At 36.8% G+C, this 20,744-nt stretch overlaps 1 protein-coding gene across 2 annotated transcripts in view; it reads right to left on the minus strand.

Annotated features, from left to right (window-relative positions):
* The window catches only part of MTR (5-methyltetrahydrofolate-homocysteine methyltransferase), a 144,444-nt gene that overhangs the window by 116,412 nt on the left and 7,288 nt on the right, over positions 1–20,744 (minus strand). For both annotated transcript variants that reach the window (XM_051993541.1, XM_051993542.1), the window contains one exon: positions 5,158–5,369. In XM_051993541.1, coding sequence (XP_051849501.1) covers positions 5,158–5,369 — 212 coding nt within the window. The remainder of the gene's footprint in view (positions 1–5,157; positions 5,370–20,744) is intronic.

The following is a 20,744-nucleotide window of genomic DNA, read 5'->3' on the forward strand; positions in this document are numbered from 1 at the left end:
TAAAAAGCACTATAGATTTTTCTTTCATTTTTCATTCTCTGCTACAAGGAATGTCCCTCTGGAGAGAGAAGGTGGGGATAATTTGGAAATTAAGGTAATAAAAACCTTTTTTTAAAATAAGATTTCAATTGTTATTTTTAAAATGCAGAATGCTGCTCTTTGGGGAATGGTATAATTCCAGATCTCCTTCAATTCTTTTCGATGAAGGAAGTATTGTTTTTTTTTTTTTAATATATGTAATTTCTGGGCCTTGCTGTTCATGCCCATTAGGCCATAAAAGCCAAGAAGGAAAAAAACCCCGGGTGCTGACAGAAGAAGGACAGTTGCCTACAAATGTTCAGGATTTGGGCTTCCTAAGGGGTCAAAGGACAAACTCAGCACATGACATGATAAGATATGGGGCCCTTGCCCCTGAAGCCCAGAATCTCATGGAAACTGGCTTTTGTCCTAATTCCCAAGCAGCTGTCTTGCCAATGTGGACCACTGGTCAGATTTCTTGATTTGGGGTATGTATCCATCCCATCATCACTTCTAGGGGGCAGGGAAACAACCCAAACCAACCAACCCCAAATCCAAGTCAGTAATCATTAAGGCCCATTATTAAATTAATTGCAAGTCTCTGAGCTAGGTGCTATGGATACTATTGTCAGGCACAGATCCCTCAGCCCTCTCCCTCATATGAATTTCAGAATACATTTTAATCTTTTCTGAAGGGAAAAAGACTTTAACAGTCAACAATCCACAACTACCACAAGCTAGATATCAGAACATTTTAGTAACTAGATGGCAGGGTAGACAGACCAGGAAACTTCTACAACTGTGGAGAAATGGGGGTGGGATAGATTTGGCAATTATTAATTGTGTGACTCTGGGCAAGTCGTTTAACTTTTCAGTTTCAGTTTTCTCATTTAGGAATTTTAGTGTCTACTATACAAACAGCTGTTATGAAGATTAAAGATAACATATGGAAAGTACTTAGAAATGCACAAAAATTGTAACTATGTTAATTCCAGGTTGTAATTCATCCCCTAACTTCCAAACAACAATTTTTGGAGAAGGTATTAATTACTGTCCTCATTTGTTATTTTTTAACTCATTCTCCTTTTTTTCATATTCTTTGGGATGAAATATACTTCATATTTTAAATATACTTCATATACTTTGGGGTGATAATGATTTTTTGTGTGTGATAAGGAAATAAACTAAAACTTCAGATTTAAAGAAAATAACTATCCAGGAATCCAAATGAGACAATCTTATTATTTTAATGGCTTACTACTGAAGCTGGCTCATGTTCAGTAGCAGGAGATAAAACCCCAAGAAACTTTGCCTATGAAACATTATTTCAATCCAACACAAGATTGCCCTCATAGAAATCTCCCCTACAATTTTGTTCATGAGAGTTTTTTTCAGCATGAGAAAACATAACTGAAGATCATACTGCTAATAACAAAGTTAAGTCCATATCTGATCCTTAATTCAAAACTGGAGGCTTTAATCTAATGTAGACTTTGCCACCCCAGGAAAATGGAATGGACTCCCTCCTCCCCCTAACGCCATTATTTTCACAAAGCCTTTCCTAATCTTCACAACTACTTGTACCTTTCCTCTTAGCATATAATCCTCTTCTTTAATTTAACTACTCTGAACAGATTTCTATTTATTCACAAAATTTACAATGCATATATTTTTTATGCACTTGCTGTACTTCCCACTAGAATGTAAGCTCCTTGAAAGCAGATATTATTCCATTCTCTGAACGTCTCTCCACTGTTTAGCACACTGAGAGTCCACTTAGGGACTTAGCAGACGCTTGGTGATTGATTATAGACCAAAGGGCTTTTAAATCAAAGGTGTCAAACACAAATGGGGGCCAATAATCCATATATAAGGATCCCTGCAGGTCACACAGTGATTTAGTTTTAAACTGTAGTAACTCCATCTGGATTACATTTTTCTTTTCCTAACTATTTCCGAATTACATTTTAATCTGGTTTGGGAAGGCAGGCCCTAAGTAACATGCAGGTAATGAACAAGGTCAATATTTACTTTTCATTGATATTAGTTATCTACAATAAGCATAATAAGAAGCAGTATGGCACAGCAGGTATAGAATTTAACTAGATCAAGAAAACCTGAATTCAAGCTTTAACCCTAACAACTAGAAACTATATGACAGTGGGCAAGTCACATAATCTTTCTGTGCCACAAGACAACTTTTTAAGACTATTATAATTTGCTAAGCAAAGTATGTAAAAGAGATAAACTTTTATTATACACCTATTATGTGTTGGATACTATGTTAAGTGCTTTATAATTATTATTTCATTTGAACCTCATAAGGTAGGTAATATTTTTATCCCCATTTTGCAACGGGGGAAACTGAGGCAGGAAGGTTAAACAGCACAGAGTCACACAGCTAGTTTTTGAAAGGAAATTTCCTCCTTAGGAATTTTCTATATTCCTAACATCACTAGTGCAGTTTAAAAAAAAAACAAAACATATTCGAGAACTCTCATTTCTGAGTCTGATAACACAATACTATTTCTACTACATAGAGATAGCACATTTTATTTATATCTGAAATAAAACATTTTTAGATATGCTTAAATTTCACTTATTGATTTTTCTCTACTATAATAAGAAAACAACATAACATAAAAGAGGGAGGAAAGACATCTCAAGCTATGTGCCCTTTACTTCTTGCCTTTGCCTTTACTTTTGTATTTCCCTTCCCTTCCCCAGCCTCAGCCCACTAGGGCCTTAGTATCTGTTCTGCTTCTATATCTAAAGTCTCTCTGGACCTTACCATTTGCCCTGCCAATGGACCCCTGGGCCTTGCCATTAGCCCTCTAATACCTAAGGACTTTCATCAGTGCTACATACATATACATACAGATGCAGAGAAACTCTAATGGCTTCTCATAACCCCCACAATCAAATACAAAATCCTCTGTTCAGAATTCAAACCCCATTATAACCTAGTATTCCTGGTCCTACTTATTTTTCCTTTTCAGCAGTTTTTTACACTTTACTCTCTAACATTTACTCTTGGATACACTAACATTGCCTTTCTGATTGTTACATAAAACAGGACAGTTCATTTCCAAGCTTTTGACATTCTCTAGGCCTGCTTGAAATGCTCTCACTCCCCCACTCAAACTCCTGACCTTCCTGGATTCTTTTAAGTCTCAATTATAAATCCCACCTTCTACAGGAAGCCTTCCCCAACTCCTTTCCAATTCCAGTGCCTTCACTCTTCATGATCTCCTATTTATCCTGTGTCCTTATTTCGTCTCCCCGTGAGGGCAAGTAACACCCTTTCCCTTCCTTTTATATCCCCAGTCCATAGCACAGTGCCTGGCACAGAGTTGATGCTAAATAAATGATGACTGATTGAAAAACAGATGCAAACAAATATAATTATGTATTTATCTGTGTGTGTGTGTATGTGTGTATACACACAGAGATTATATATAGAGCATATTTCAAATTACTATATAAATATAATTGTTGTTGTTGTTGTTGTTGTTGTTGTTATTAAGTGCTTACTGTCTAGGATCCTATGATGTACCAGGCACTATTCTAGGTAACAAAGAAGAACACAGATACAAATGTGAGTCTTTATCTTCAAAAAGCTTACATTCTTACATTCACCTATCCACAAACTCACCGTAACTTTTTTTGTTCATGTATTCATTTATTTTCAACAAGATTTTACTGAACATTTTAAAAGTTTAGCCTCTGCTTTTTCTGAAAAGGAAAAGGCGTTTCAAGGGACCATGTAGGAGGAAGCATTTTAAAAGTATTTGCTGAATTCCATTGGAGTGAATGTTTCCATTCTAAATGAGAACTGATGAAGAGAAATGTGTTCCTAACTTTAATGATTTTCTTATACCCTAACAGTCCTTCTATATTCTAGGAGGACAAAGTCACACCCTACAACCTATCTCCTTAATCCTCAAACATATCACCCAGATGCTAAATTATCTTCAGGAACACAAAAGCTAAGAATTAGTCTGTGTCCAAGGGTCCCTTTTCCTTACCTGAGCAATAATATAGCTCTTCTCTAAAAGAAAAACTTACTCACTTTAATGGTAAATACTGTTTCTACTTTATCAGTCTCTCTGAATTATGTCCAAAGGTACAGGGACACATTCGATGACCCTAGATTTCTTTTTAAATCTCAGAATCAATACTATTTCTTATACAACCACAAAACATACCATTTTTAAAAATAATAATGAAATTAATAAAGTGACCTCGGAGGTAAATGTTACATGATTTATAATAACTGGCTTTTACTCTCTAGGGATTTCATGTAGGCAAGAATCCTGCCACCTTATATCCCCTCGTGGTTTAGGATATACAGCTCTGTATAATATGGATATTCAATAATAGAATGAACATAAAGAACCTTGAAACTATAGTAACCACGATCCATCAATTCCATCTTATAAAAATCTTTATCAAATCCATCTCTTGATTCTCTTCCCATGACAATCAGTTGAGGGTAGGCCATTTTGTTTCATAATAGCTTTTCACACTTCCACCCTCTCTCCTTCATACCAGGATAATTTTCCCTGTGCACAGATATGATCAGTCAGCTAGTTCTCTGGTCAAAAACTTTTAATGGCTCTCTACTGCTTCCCAAATAAAGTTCAAACTCATTTACTAGGGACTAAAGAACCTCCAGGATTTTGAGCCACCCCCAACTTATGAAACTTGATTTTTTATCACTCTCCTCCAGCCATTCTACATTCCAGTCAATATGGACAATTCTCTGCCCCTCTGAACACACAATTCACACAGAAAGACCTCCATGTCCTGGTTCAGACTATTTCCTCTGTTTGGAATGCCCTCCCTCTTCTCCTTTTCTCTATTAATTCCATATCCTTAAAAGCCCAATTCATAGGAGTCTTCCTATAGAAAGTCACCCCATGATCCTCTAGTTAGTAATGTCATAACATTTCTATCTCCCGAATGCAGATACCATATTATACATACTGGCTACCTGTGAATAGTTCTAAATGACTTATTAGACTAAATGTTTCCAAAAGGCAAGGATTATATTTTTATCTCCATTTTTTTCCTCTTGCAACACCCTGAAGAGAATAAATATTTAAAAGATATTTGCTATATTGTATTATAGAATACCTTATGGATCTTGCAAATGATATCAGGCCGCGTTATACTTAAGAGATCATTGTTGCCTTTCAAAGGTTTGGCATGGTTTTTCAAGTCCTGTCCTCTGAAGTCCTCTTCAGACAATGTATACCTCTGGATCATGGTCCCCATACCGCCATCCAATACCATGATCTTCTCCTTCAAAATGGCTTCAATATCATTCTTCAGAATTTTTTTTCCTGCTTAAAAAAAATATGAATAATTAAAACCAAACATTTTCTTTTCTTTTTGATTAAACATTTGCAATTCTTCTAAATATATTTTCATATTCATCATACTGCAAAAGAAAAATCAGATAAAAAGAGGAGAAAACAATGAGGAAAAAAAACCAAGCAAACAGATGACAACAACATAAAAAGTCAAAGTATTATGCTGTGATCCACATTCAGTCCCCATAGTCTTCTCTCTGGATGCAAATGGCTCTTTCCATCACAACTTTTATTGAAATTGCCTTGACTTCATTGTTGAAAAAAGCCAAGTCCATCACAGTAGATTGTAATCCAATCTCAACATTCATTTTTGTAGGATTTTTGAGTTCCATTTTTTTTCCCTTCTTCTTTTCCCTTTCCTTCCCCAAGACAGCAAGTTTGATATAGATTATACATGATCTGGATCTGGATTCATGTGACCAGATATAGATCAGACCTGGAGATGGCCCAGGATACAGTGAGAGACCTTTTTAGGCTAAATTCTTTTAACAGTTCTCCCTTTGACTGAAGGAACACATTCAGTAATTAAGGCTTGTTGAGAAAGAAAAGAGGAAAAGAATAGCCTTTTTGGCCAAGTCAAATAAGTAAATAAATAAATAGGTGATAAAGTAAATAGGAATCAATCTAGGCGGGGAAAACTCAAGTTTCAGGTCAAAACAACAATTGCCATTTACATTCAATCTAGGTCAAATCAAGGCCAAGAACTGAAACAGTAGAAATAAGCAGGTAAGAGAACAATAAGAGAAAAATATACATAACACTATAAAAGACAACAACCTAAAGAAAGCCTTAAGGACTTAGATCTTTTACAGAAATAAGTAGGCTACAGAAGATCAAAATGGGATACAACTCATAGGTTTAGAAATGGGTAATTTATTTTGTTGATTATGGATCAGTTATAAGGTGTTGCTTTATTTTTTTCTTATGGGGTTGTGATTAAAAATAAATGCCTATTAATAAAAAAAAAAATTTTAAAGTTTTTAAAAATAGAATCAATTTATTTTAAAGCTCCAAAGATAGATATACTACCTTTTTCTTACTCTCATAATTTCAAGCTGTCTCATTCCTGAACTTATTTTCTGTGTAATGACATAAATTATATGGGGCAGCAGAGGTGTTAAGAGTGGTTAGGGCCTTAAGTCAGGAAGAGCTGAATTCAAATTTGATCTCAGTTCACTTACTGTGTAAACCTGAGCAAGTCAATTAACCCTGTTTGCCTCAGTTTCCTCCACTGTAAAATGAGATGGAGAAAGAAATGGCAAATCACTCCAGTATATTTGCCAAGAAAACCCCAAATGGGGTCAACAAAGAGTGGGAGAGGAAAAAAATAATTTAACAATGAAACCACTGTGTGTTTTATATTCCCAACAGAATAAGTTCCTAGAGGGTAGAGATTGTATTTTCATTTTTGTTTGTCTAAATGTCATACTGTTATGCCTCAGATTCCCTGAATTGTTCTGCCTCAGGTGGCAACCCCTCTTCCTGGCCATTAGGACTGAGAAAATTAGGGCTGCAGAGCCCTGGCCACGCTTACATTTTTCAAAGAGTAATAAAACTCCAGATATATTATCTCAAATGCTTGGGCATCTCCTGGGCCCAGACTTCCTGTCTCCTAGTTTTTTCACTCCAACTTATCAGAATTTATGTATGATCCTTCCTTCTCCCCCAACCTGTCAAAATGAAAAAATTATGATCCTTCCTGGAATTTCCCCTCTACCAATACTCTGCCCTCTCTTGCCTTTGTTTCCCAGATAGGTGAAGCCTTATAAAAGTCTCTGGAATTATTCGCTCATTGTTGTACTTTGAGACAAGAGTCCCATCCAAGCCAGCTGGCCATGGCCAGTCCAAACTCTCTACTGTTAAAATATTAAAACCTCTAATCTCTAAAAGGGAAGAAATAAACTGGGAAACCATTTTTACATTCAAAGATTCTGATAAAAGTCTCATTTCTAAAATATATAGAGAATTAAAATAAATTATGGTATATGGATGTTACAGAATATTATTGTTGTATAAGAAACGACCAGCAGGATGATTCCAGAGAAGCCTGGAGAGACTTACATGAACTGATGTTAAATGAAATGAGCAGCACCAGGAGATCATTATACAAGGAAACAAGAAGATTATAGGACGGTTAGTTCTGATGGACGTAGCTCTCTTCAACAATGAGATGATTCAAAGCAGTGCCATTTGTTCAGTGATGAAGAGAGCCATCTACACCCAGAGAGAGTTTGCTTGCATTTTGTTTTCTTTCTCAGTTTTTTTTTCTTCCTTCTTGGTCTGATTTTTCTGATGCAGCAAGATAATTGTGTAAATCTGTACACATATATTGGATTTAACATATTTAATATGTATTGGACTACCTGCCAGATAGGGAAGGGGGTGGAGAGAAGAGGAAATTTTGGAACAAAAGGTTTTGCAAAAATCAATGTTGAAAAATGACCCATGCATGTTTTGTAAATAAAAATCTTTAATTAAAAATAATAATAATAAATAAATAAATAAAAACCTCTAATCCTTGTCTTGCCTCAGTTTCTTCAGCATTACATTTCTGGAGGCCCCAGTGAGATATGAGATCTCAGAGTAAGATTAGAGATTAGAGAACAAGTCTCTGAGGGAGGCCTTGAAGCGACTGAGTCTGGGCTCTTTTAGGGAAGCTACTCCTCTTTCTTCCAGAATCCCACCAAGAGAGCAATTTCAGCCACAGCAAGAGCTCATCGCAAACACCTCCATTTCAGCCTGCAGGAGAGTCTGTTTTGAAATCTCCGTAGGATAAGTTTTCTGTCTGGTCTGAGTGCTAGAAAATTTGGGTCCCAGAAAAGTCAGGTTGACGAACCATATGATTCTGGGAAGTATCAGTAGGATATTGTGTGATGCTATCTGGTCTGAGTGCATCTCAAAGCACATATCTGATCTGAAAATGTCTTTGGACAGTAAATCTGGGTGTTCTCAACATAATCTGGTTCTAGCTATCAATAAATTTGGGTGCTTATGGGCACAATTCTGGATGTTTTTTAAAAAGTACATATCTGGTCTGGGTGTCTTTGGGCACAAGTCTGGGTTCTGAGTATTTTTTTTTTTTTTAAACATCTAGGCACTCTCTGTGAAGGCAGAGAATGCACCAAACTGGAGTTTGGGAAGCCTATTTAAAAGTCTCCATTTGAATTTCTGAGAGGGAGAAATTGTCGACCTGAAAATTCCCTTCATGGCACACTTCTGAGATATCAGCAATTTGTCCCTAGTTTTTATGTGTTAAATATTGTGTCTGTGTGGTCAGTGCTTGTGACTTGTCTGTTTTGTTGATTTAAAGAGTTCTGTTAAGTTTTAAGAACAATGATTGAGAAATGTGGTAACTGGTCATTTCAATGTTGCAAAGGTGCTTAGCATAAAAAAAATGCTTGTGGTTTTTAACTTCTTGTTGGACTTAATTGTAATCCATTTGCACTAATTTGAAAGGAAAAGGAATAGAAAAACTTGGTAGTTTTTAAATATGACAGAAAAGCAGTCTTCCAAGGGAAAAAAAAAGAGGGCAATAAAACCTTATCTGATTCAAGTTGCAGCTCTGCCTAGGGGAGAAGGTAAGAGAGAGAACAAAAGAAACTAATGTTAATTGCTTTGGAGAAAAAACTCAGGCAGGAAAAAAAAAGCCTCTTTAATCTAGTCAAGATTCTGAGAGCCACTTTAAAATATAAATGTGTGTGTGTGTGTGTGTGTGTGTGTGTGTGTGTGTGTGTGTGTGTAATGTAGGGGTGTGTGTGTGTGTGTATACATATATACAATCAAATGGTAATTCAGTTTGTTTGCAACATTCAATTAGAATTTAGAAAAAAGCCATATACTTTTGGCTTATTGGTTTATTGAATTTGGGAACTTAGTTTTTAAAATGGTACTGTGATTCTGAAATTGTGGAATTGCTGTTGTCTTGTGCATAGATCTGTTTATTCTGAGAATATGATCTTAAAAATTTGTTTAAATATTGAACTTTTACTACTGAAAGAAAAAAAATTTTAAAGCTGTACTTGATTTGATTCACTTTAACAGTGGCTTGTTAAAACAAAGTCCTGATAACTTATCTGAAGAGGTCACATACTAGATGAAGTATATTACTTTCTGAAACATATATTGAGTAATTTGTAAACATGTTATGCTTTAAATTTTGTACTTATTCTGAATATGTGTATGAGCTTTATGGAATTATTTAGCTATTCACTATATTGTGAATCTTAAAAGTTTTGAAGGAAAAGAAAAGGAAAGAAGAAAAGATGATTTTAAAAAACAAGATAGGAAAGATTGATTTGTAGAAACAATTGACTACTTGAATGATTTCAGGAAGGAATTGACAGAGGAGAAGAGGAGAGATAGTGTCAGGAAGGTAATTGGGAGGAAAGGGAGAAAGAAGGAAACAGCATGTCGCAAAAGGAAGTAAAAAGGCAAGTCTTTATGTAAGGATAAAGAAAACACACTGGCTGGCTAAATGCTGAGAAGGATTTGGTACCCTAAAAGTCAATTATAAAGAAAAGTAGAGTGGGGGAGGGAGAAATAGGAAGGGATCTTTAGGCTTCACAGGTGAAAATTTAACTCACCTTCCTACCCCCCTCCCCAAAACAATCCTCTCCACTCCCCACTTTGTGGCTGCTTCTTTAGAAGTGAAGACAAACTCAGCTGGCTCTGTGCTGCAGAGAGCACTTTATTATTTAAAGGAACAGCCTACTTTTATTGTAGTGAATTATTTACTGGGTATTTGTTTATTTAGGTGCATAATGGTCTCCTTGTTTAAGGAATTTGATAACAAATGTGATCTATAATTTAGTAGGGTTGTTTCCAAAAATTTAATTGATCTTTTAAGAATGAAGAAATTATTGATGTTAAATGTAAAGAACTTTTCAGATTCTTTTATGATTAGGATTAGGATATTCTGTATAAGTTTTAATTGATTGAACTGAGTCATCTTGAGGTTATGCCCATTATTTAAAGGACGCTAAGAAAAATAGTTTTTGCCTTTGTCCCTTTGAACATGTTTCTGTTACGTACAATAGGCAATTTAGGATTTCTCTATGTATTGGGCATTTTAAAGCAAAATGATTTGTATAATGTTGACCTTATAAACCATCTACTTAAATATGAAAGAAAAGCTATGAACTTTCTGGGACAATCTCTTACTGTTATCAATAAGGTCATGATAAATACCTGTTTAGGATTTATCTGAAGCTTTGGTTAATGGGATTTGTTATTGGAGGTAAGCTTTCTTGGGCCTATAACTAATATTATTTGGGAGTTTTGAAGCTCCATCTTCTGAAAGTTACTGAAACAATTACCTGAAATTACTGGGTTAAGGCTATTTTATGTGTCATGTATGTGCTAAATAATCAGTTTTGACTGATATTATGCTATAATCCTCTCCCTGGCTTTTTCCTCTTATAGACAATTTCTATGATCAGAACCAATAGTCAATAGAAACCATTAATGCAATTCAATTATGTTATACCTTGCTGTTTCCAATCTGATTATGTAATCATTATATCCTAAATACTCAGACAAGTGAGTATTTAGCCTAGTCATCTATCAGTTACTAGATATTTGGGTGTATAAGTATTCAGGTCTTTAAAAGTTTAAAAAAAAAAAAAGAGAGAGAGAGAGAGAGAAAGAGAGGACAATTGGCAGAGTTGTCTGTGAGACCTAACTGCTATTTTGTTTATTAAGACTACAGCTAACACATTTGTCTCTCCTGTGAGACAAATCTCTTTCCATACACAGGAAGCTGCTGGCCAGTCTATATATAAATGTGGCCTTTCCAACATTTTGTAGCAGTCCTTGTGAACCAGTCTTTCTATCTCAAGACTGTTCTAATCTTTGTTAATTTGCTTTTTGTTCTAGATTTTGATAAAATTACAGCTGTACTGACCTGCTTCTGGGACCTAGATCACCTCCTTGGATCACTTTGATCACTACACACTCCCCACCCTACCCCCACCCCCGCCCTGGAATAGGATTCAGCTCTTTGTCCATTCTCAACAGGAATCAGTTTGATAAGATGAGACCATCAACCCTGCCTCTACTGGACTTTGAGCCCCACTGATTTGGGGGGAACTGAAAGTGGTTGAATATATGCCAAATTCTGACTGGGTCTCCTCCTATTACTATGTATTTAGGATTTAGGATGAAAAAATATTGGGTTAAAATTTGGGTAACTGTTGCTGTAAAAGATGCTTAGAGTTTGTATCTGCATTATCTAATTGATCACAATGTTATCTTCAGAACATGTAATTGTTTGAGGGATCTTTATATAAGTTCCAGAATGGAAAACCCTTACTGTACTACACTGTGATGTATAGGAACTTTAATTCACTTTCAGGATTTATATATGGGTTGGCTACTTGACAGTGGGAGTCCCTATTTACTTCCCCTTGGATGACTCCTCAAACAAAAGGAGAGGTTAAGAGATAAGGGACCAGGAAAGCTAGTGGATTTTCCCCAAAAACACTTGAAAGAATGGGGTCCCCTAATGCCACTAGTTTCTGTTCACTTTGCCCCAGGCACTTCCGCCCTCCCTAACCCACCAGTTCATTTTGGAAGCCCTTTCAGCAGTCCTTTTTTCATCTTTACTCCTTGCTTGGTTTATTATTTGTAACCCCAGCTCGACTATGATTGCTGGTTCTGTTTTAACTTTGAATACCTTATTCTGTTGGAATTGCCCTGGCAGACTCAGTTTCCAGGACCATTTTCTGTTTACCTCTTCTTAGGAACAACCAGAAATCATCCTTGGAAATCTCCAAGGTACATATAATGTCCAGCCTAGCTCCCTGGAGGTTCTCAGAAATCAGCCAGAGTCAGGATAATTCAAAGTCCTTGGTCTTTAGGGGAGAAGTGAAGGAGGCAGGCAAGCTGCCATATGGCTTGCCAAAGAAGTATCCTGAATTCTGGAGTCCAGAGTCTCTAGCATCTCTCCTCCTCGTCTTGCCACCAAATGACTCTGACTTCTTTCCCTCTGCCCTCCAATCCTTGCCTATGATTATCTCACTACAAAAACATTCAGCAAGCACCAATGATGAGGAGAGCCATCACATCATCGTCTCAACTAAATATATGTATATAGAACCATTATCTCCCATCAAATAGATAATTAGCCTTAAGTGCTTTCTTGTCTGTTTCAAGCACACCTTTTTCAGAGTTTCAGCCCTCTACAGGTACAGACATCTGTCTTGTGACTAACAGTCTCTCTGATCCACTTTTCCAGTCCTGTAACCCCAGTTTCTTAATTAGCATTTCAGTCTCCTCCAAAGAGGTTGCAGTTTGGTATCGGCCTCTGAAAGTTCATGGTTTAGCTCAGGGGTCCTCAAACTACGGCCTGCGGACCAGATGCGGCAGCTGAAGACGTTTATCCCCTTCACCCAGGGCTATGAAGTTTCTTTATTTAAAGGCCCACAAAACAAAGTTTTTGTTTTTACTATAGTCCGGCCCTCCAACAGTCTGAGGGACAGTGAAATGGCCCCCTATTTAAAAAGTTTGAGGACCCCTGGAACTTTAGCTGCTTTGATAGTCTGACTAAGTGTGCATACTCTGATACTGTGCTCAGTAATCCAGATCCTTTCTGTCTCCTAGTAACAGTGTTCCTTAGCCTGTCTGTTCTTCTGGGCAGGGACAGATGGAGCAATTTCAGGCCTCACCCTTCCCCCCTCGGAGTCTCTGATAGTCATGCAGTGCCCCTCCTAGAAGGGCTGGCACAACAGCCCTTAGCACTGCTGCCCTCCTGACAGGCAGTTCTAGTTATGCTGAGTTAAGTGCACAAATGACTGCAGACCTAACTCATATTGAATTGTCCATCTCAAAGTGGATTCTCTGGCTAAGATAGTGCTCCAGAACTGCAGAGGACCTGACATGCTTGCAACAGGGAGGTCTCTGTGCCGCCCTAAACAAGAGATGCTGTTAAAAACTCTGGGGTTATCAGGGAGAGACTTGCCCTCTCTGTAGTTACTTGCATCTTTTCTAATTTTATTTTGACTTATCCGCTCCAGGAAGGATCAGTCAGAATTATAGTGCTGAGACTCTCCAAGATAATGTAATGATTTGAATATTCAGGAGAGAGAGTGTGGAATGTTATGCCTCAGTTTCCCTGGTGGCAACACCACCCCCCTCCTGGCCATTAGGAATGAGATAATTAGGGCTAAAGAACCTTGGCCACTCTAGCATTCCAAAGAGTCATAAAACTCCAGATGGCTTATCTCAAATGCTTGGACATCTCCTAGGCCCAGATTTCCTGCCTCTAGTTTCTTTACTCTCAACTTATCAGAATTTATGAACCTTCCTTCTTCACCCTCAACCTGTCAGAATTAAAAAGTTATGGTCCTTCCCGAAATTTCCACTCACCCAGTGCTCTACCCCTCTTGCCTTTGTTTCCCTGATCACTGGAGCCCAATAAAAGTCTCTGAAATTACTAGCTCATCTTTGGATGCTTTGAGACAAGAGTCCTATCCAAGCCAGCTGGCCATGGCCAGTCCAAACTCTCCACTATTAAAATATTAAGAACCCTCTAATCTAGGTCTAGCCTCAGTTTCTCCAGCATTACAATACTCATTTAATATGTTTGTTAAAATGTGAATTTTATTTATTTACATAAAGTCACCTCCAGAGCTATTTTAGAATATATTTATATCTAAATTAACTACTAGAGTTAGGAAATAGATAACTTAAAATGTATGAAATAACAAATTATCCTTCAGAAAACTGCTAACAAAGCACAGTTCCCTTCCTCCCTTAAGTAGAGAGGTGATAGACTGAAGGTATAGAATTGGCATTGACGCACTTGAATACATGGGCAATGTACAGATTTGTTTTCACTGACTACACACAATGGGAGAAAGACCCAAGGTAACAATTCAAAACATTTTCTTACATATAGAGAAAATGAGGTCTAGAGAGTGGAAGTGACTTTTCCAATGTCACAAGGGCAATGCAAGTAGCAGAACCCAAATTTAAACACAAGTTCTCCATTTCCAAATCCAAGTCTCCTTCCATTTCACTGTAAGATCAACTCCACAGAATCTTGTCCTTGAGTTTATATTCAAAAGGATAACTGCAATTCCCTCACAAAACATTGCTGCAGTTTTTCCTATTAACTATGCATTTTTGCATCCAGAAAAGTTTACAACTATTTTAATTTATTTTAACTTCTCCTCAGATAGTCACTCATTCTTATATATATATATATATATATATATATATATATATATATATATATATATATATATATATGACAGTTAATAAGACTCATCCCTGCACACTGGAGAGAGTGTTCCATGGCCTTCATTGGCTATATTTCCCATAAGGAAAAACACCTATCTTTTCCCTATCTTTTATCGTTTGTCTCTAAGCTAAAACAGTCAGCCCCAGTAAACAAAATCAAACTGGTTATTTGTTTAATTGATTTACCACACACATGGAATGTCAAAAACTCTAAAATCAAACTATTTACAACCATGGGTTCCCCATTAGCTCTAACAGTCAATCTGTTAATAAGTGTATTATACAACTATTAAGTACGAGGATATAAAAAAAAAAAAGACAAGATAGTCCCTGCTTAAATTTTAAAAGTTCATAATCATACACATAAAAAGTAATACATAAACAAGATATAAATTAAAAATAATCAAGAGGGAAAGCACCAGAATTAAGAGCTCAAAAAGGCTTCCTGAAGATGAGATTTTAAAAATCATAAGAACAACAAGGTGGGGGGAGGGTTAGGGGATAGTGAGTGAAAATGCCTAGAGCTGCATCATAAGAGTTTTGTTTTTTTTTTTTATTCCAGAACAGCAAGGAAGCCAGTATCACTACCACACAAAACATGGGGAGGAAGAAGACTGAAAGGTGAGGTGAAGTGGTTATGAAGGACTTTAAATGCTGATGCAAAATATTATATCTGATCCTGGAAGCAATAGGAAGCCAGTGGAGTATATTGAGAGGATTACATGAGCAGAAATAAATTTTAGAACACTTTGACAGCAGAGTGGAGGACAAGGGACTTGTGTGGGAAAGATATGAATGCAGATATGTGGAATTAACTGAATGAAGACCCTCTCATGGGAAAATAGCCTTAAACTATACCTTAATTGTGACTTGAAACTATAATAACAAATAGTGCTATAACTAAAAAATTGCAGGTGTTTGTCCTCTGCAGTTTCCTACCACCTCTTAATTAGCATGTGTAAATACCTCTTTTTAAAATTCTCTTACTTCTGGGTTAGATTTGCAATTAGAATATAAACCCAGATTCCCTCAAAAAATAGGAGAAAAGGCCAGGCTGGAGGGGTGGGGGCTTCTGCATTCAGGCTATTTAATCTCGTGTTTTGCAGTTTTTATTTGCAGTCCTTTAACTGACAAACACCTTGTCAGATGGGAGATGCCCTTTCTTGAGAGGCCTTAATAAATCCTTTTCGCTTCTTACTGCGAGGGTCTCTGTTTTTGCGGATGCTACTGTCCCACACAAAGTCAACAAGCAAGCTCTTGTAAAAGTCCAAAAGTCCAGGCTTGACATGATGAGGGTCTGCACCATTATCTTATACAAAAATAGATCAATGAGATATGATTTTCCCTTTGTGGAAACTAGGTGGTCTTTGGTTTAACAGGCTATATTTAGGATTGTATGACATGAGAGACACTAGCACAGGACTGCCCAGCATGGCATACTCTCATCAGAAGAGCTGTGCTCTAGAAATAAAGCAGAATTGAATTAGCTCAAAAGAAATGCGAGATATGCAAAGTTAGAGAGTCCATGTTCATGGAGAGTGTATTTATGTCCAACCTATGGCAGAATATTCCGAGCTCATATTGGTCTGATCAGTCACAGTAACTTGAGTAACAAAGTGATGCCATTTTGGTCCTCTTCAAGAACAAAGGACAACCAACTAAGTATATTTATTTCCAAAATTCCACCTATTTCCCTGTATTCCCTTTCATAAAATAATTAAGGGCAGCACTAGGTACAGAGGACGATACAAAGGTAAAAAGGATAGCTGCACTATCCTTATTTTGACCATAATAAAAAAGATTGAAATAGAGGAATACCATATGATACAGCCTGGAGCAAGGTGGACAAAGCTGGACTTGGTAATGAACAGGTTCAGATCCCACCTTTAGCCTTTATTAGTTGTGTCATTGGCAAATTACTTAATTACTTTGAGTCTCATTCTCCTCATCTGTGAAATGGGGATAAGTATACCCATAGTACCTTCTCAGGGTTTTCCTGAGGCCCAAAAGAGACTACAAGGAAAGCATTCTTAAACTTTAAGCACTATATAAATGTCAATTATTACCATCATCCTGAGTTCCTATGGAACCCTCTGGAAATTTTAGGTATGTAAGTCAACTTAGCAAGCCTTCATACCTTTGACCCAAGTTACACATTCTGGTTAATGTTTTCACAATGGTTCTCTTCACTTCTTTCCTCCCAAAGCTTCAGAAATTGTTGATACAAAGTACCAGTGATTAAAAGGATCACAGATTTAGAATTAGAAAGAATCTTTAGAGACTGCCTAGTTCAATTCCTCCATTATAGTTGCTGCTAGATAACAGTAGATAAAAGAACATGAAATCAGAACGCCTTAGTTCAAATCTGGCTGCAAACGTATGCTAGCTGTATAATGCAATGGCTATTTCAGTTTTCTTATCTATAAAATGGGGATAAAAACAAAACTCACCTCCCAAGATTTCTGTGTAAACAGCACAGTGCCTGACACAGCCCAACAGGTACTGTATACTTGTGCTGTATTATGAAGCAGAGGCCCAGAAGTGAATTACACAGTGAATTACACAAATCACAGACCAGAATTCCAATTCAGATCCTCTGACTCTAAATTCAGCACCTTCTTCTGTCCAGTACTATTTAAACAGTTCACTGATTAAGCCTGGAACACACAGTACATGTGCCTTTATACCAATGTGATTCAGTAGGGAATCTATAATTAAAGAACCCCTTCTTCAGAAAGAAACAAAGCTTCTCTCCAAATGTCCCTTTTTTTAATCCTTTGCACCACAAGCAAAGATTCCCTAGTTTTCTGATCTGTGGTATATGCAAGATATGTGATTACTTATTGACGTTAAAGAGCCTTCCTGGAAGACCCAGCTATCTAGTTTGTACCTGATCTGACTCCCTTTCAGCGTTCCCTGTTCTCACATGGGCAATTTTTCCATTTAAAAAAAAAGGGGAGGTTGTTTTTCTTACAAACATTCTACAACTGTTCTAGTCAACTAAAAATGCAGGGTTATTACTATGCCCAGACTTTGAGAAGGTCAAATTGATCTTCACCAGCAGCAGAAACTAGGTTTCCATTTCTAGTTTTGGTATTAATCAGCTGATTGAAGATATCACTTATTTTTAGATATAGATAGGTGTTGTTATGGAAACAATGAACATGAACTTGGACAAAGTTGAGGATAGAAGACTTCTGAGAGGATGAGAGTGGAGGATAGAAGACTTCATCTTTCTCATTTGTAAAGTTGGGATCGGGAGAGCAGACTGAGCAAAATGCTTCCAAATCCAATTAGCATTAAGCATTTACTAAGAGCCTTGCACTAAGATAAGAACTTTACTAATATTATCTCCTTTGATCTTAATTGCTATTAAGCATTTACAGCTGAGGAAATTAAGGTATGCTAAAAGTACAAGTGTCAGAGACCAAAGAGGTCTTTCCTGATTCAAGGTTCTAACTAGTTATCCTATAGGAAGCTCCAAATTTAGACAAGTGAAATAAAATAGGGGAGGAGCAGGGTTGAGGGTAAGGAGGGTCTCTGTCCCACTACCAGAAAGCTTAGATTCTGAGACTGCAAAAAATGTCCCATTTCCCTCCCTCCCAATGAATTCCCAAACCTTGAAGAGATGATTTTTAACTCTTGCTTCCCCTCACCAGAATGAAACTGAAATAAGGTCAACAATGATCTCAGTCCTCTTCATTCCTCATGTGGGGGTGGCACTAAAGAGGTTCAATGGCTAGTACTGAACCTGGAGCCAGGAAGCCCTAAGTTTAAATCCTCATTCAGTCATTTACTAGATATTTGATCCTGAGCAAACTAATCAAACTTCTCAGCTTTAAGTTTCCTACACTATCAATAATAGCGCCTACACCTCTCTATGCTGCTACAAGGGTCAATAGAATTACCATGGAAAGAACTTAGGTAAAGGTTACATATTTAGCTACTCAATCACCCACCCTTTTCCCCCATCCATATCTGTCTCCTCCTTGGGTTTCTGTGATACTACTCTACGCTAGTTCTCTTCCATCTAGAAAGGGGACAGGTAGTGGAAATTAACCCAATCAGGGAGAAAAAAGAGTAATGGTCTCTGAGTGTGGCTAGACTTGGACAAAGTAGGGCCTTCTTATAGCAACATTTTTTAAAAAAATAATAAAGACATCTGAATTACAGCTCCATTGATTTCAAAAACCAACTCTCCAACTCCACGTATTTGATAATATTAAAAGAACAGAGAGAATTTATATAGCCCTCTAAGATTTACAAGTGTTTCACATTCATATCATTTGATTCTCACAACAAACTTGAGAGATAGGTACTAAATGAGCCCCATTTTACAAATGTAAAAATTGGGGCTTAAAGCAGTTATATGATCGATCCAGCCCACACAGCTGGAAGATAAGATTCTAATTCCCAAGTGACCAAGTCTGAATTTCAGAAAGAAAGACTACTAAATAATCTTCATTAATTTCTTTTGCTCCATCTTTTAATTCAATTCAATAAACATATACTAAGCACTGTCTGTACTATGAACACAAGGATTATGAAAAAAAATCTCTCAAGAACTTTACATTTTATTTAATTAGAGTAGCTGACATTTATACAACACTTTTTTTACACAATATTCCTCTAAAGAGAAATTAAAGGAGAAAAGAATAAATATTTACATAGTAGCTACTGCACAATCTCAGATATGCAGATGATGCTACTTTGATGGCAGAAAGTGAAGAAATAAGCTTCCAGATGAGGTAAGAGAGAAGCCTGTAAAAGCTGATTTGAAACTTCCCATCAAAAAAAAACTAAGATGTTATTAGCAACTGGTCCTATCATTTCCTAGCAGAAGGAGAAAAAAATAGAAGCAGTGACATATTTATATTCTTGGGCTCAAAGATCACTGCAGACAGATACTGCGGCCATGAAATTAAAAGACTTGCCCCTTGGAACAAAAGCAATGGCAAATCTGGACAGCATACTAAAAAGCAGAGACATTATCTTGTCAACACGGGTCCATAGGATCAAAGCTATATAGTTTTTCCAGCAGCAATGTATGACTTTGAGAGTTAATTGTACAAAGAAAGCTGAGCACCACAGAATTGATGCTCTTTTGAATTGTGGTGAATTCAAAATTGAATTTGAGAGTTCCTTGGACTCAAAAAGACAAAAATCACTCAATTTATAAGAAATTAATTCCCTGGAAGGTCAAATACTAAAGCCAAATCTTAAGCAGTTTGGCCATGTAACAAGACAGGATTGATTGGAAAGACCCTGATAGTGAGAAAAATTAAAGGCAAAAGGAAAGGGGGAAATTAGAGGATGAAATGGATAGATTGTGTTATGGAAATAATGAACATGAACTTGGACAAAGTTGAGAGATAGTGGAGGATAGAAAAGCCTAGTGTCCTATGTTCACAGGGTCCCGAAAAGTTAGACATAACTGAACAATATGTACTAGACACTACTAAGCACTTTACACATATCTGTACAACAATCCTTAAAAGGGAAGTAATAATCTTCATATCATAGATAAAGCAAACAGAGGTTTAAGTGACTTGGACAGCCTCACAAAGCCAGGAAGGTCTTTCCAACTCCAAGTTCAAAACTCTATCCATTGCATGAGCTGTGCTGCCTCAGAAGGAAGTAGTTACAGCTATTAATACCCTACTTTACAGATGAGAAGGGAAAGTGACTTGCCCCTGTGTGTCACACTTCTCAAAACTGTCTGGGACTGGACTGGAACCAAGAAGTGACAAACTGCAAGCCAGGAACCCTAGTCATCCATCAGGCCACTCCCCTCCCACCTAACCTCCCCCCCCCCAAAAAAAAAAAACAAAAACAAAAACAAAATAGAAAAGCTATTCTCATTTGCTCCAGGTTCATTTTCTCTCTGGGGTATCTTTATTTTGCTTTTTTTCTTCAATTTTTCCCCCCACTTACATATAAAACAGTTTTTTAATATTTGTTTCTGGTTTTTAAGTTTTGAGCAATATGATGTTATACATGTGCAATTATATAAAGAATTTCCATATTAATCACTTTGTGCAAGACAGAAGGAAGGAATGAGAAAAAGGAGGGAGAAAAGGAAGGAAAAGAGGAAAAGGGGAAAAACAA

The sequence above is a fragment of the Antechinus flavipes genome, chromosome 4 (assembly GCF_016432865.1).
Source record: "Antechinus flavipes isolate AdamAnt ecotype Samford, QLD, Australia chromosome 4, AdamAnt_v2, whole genome shotgun sequence".
Taxonomy (NCBI): Eukaryota; Metazoa; Chordata; class Mammalia; order Dasyuromorphia; family Dasyuridae; genus Antechinus; species Antechinus flavipes.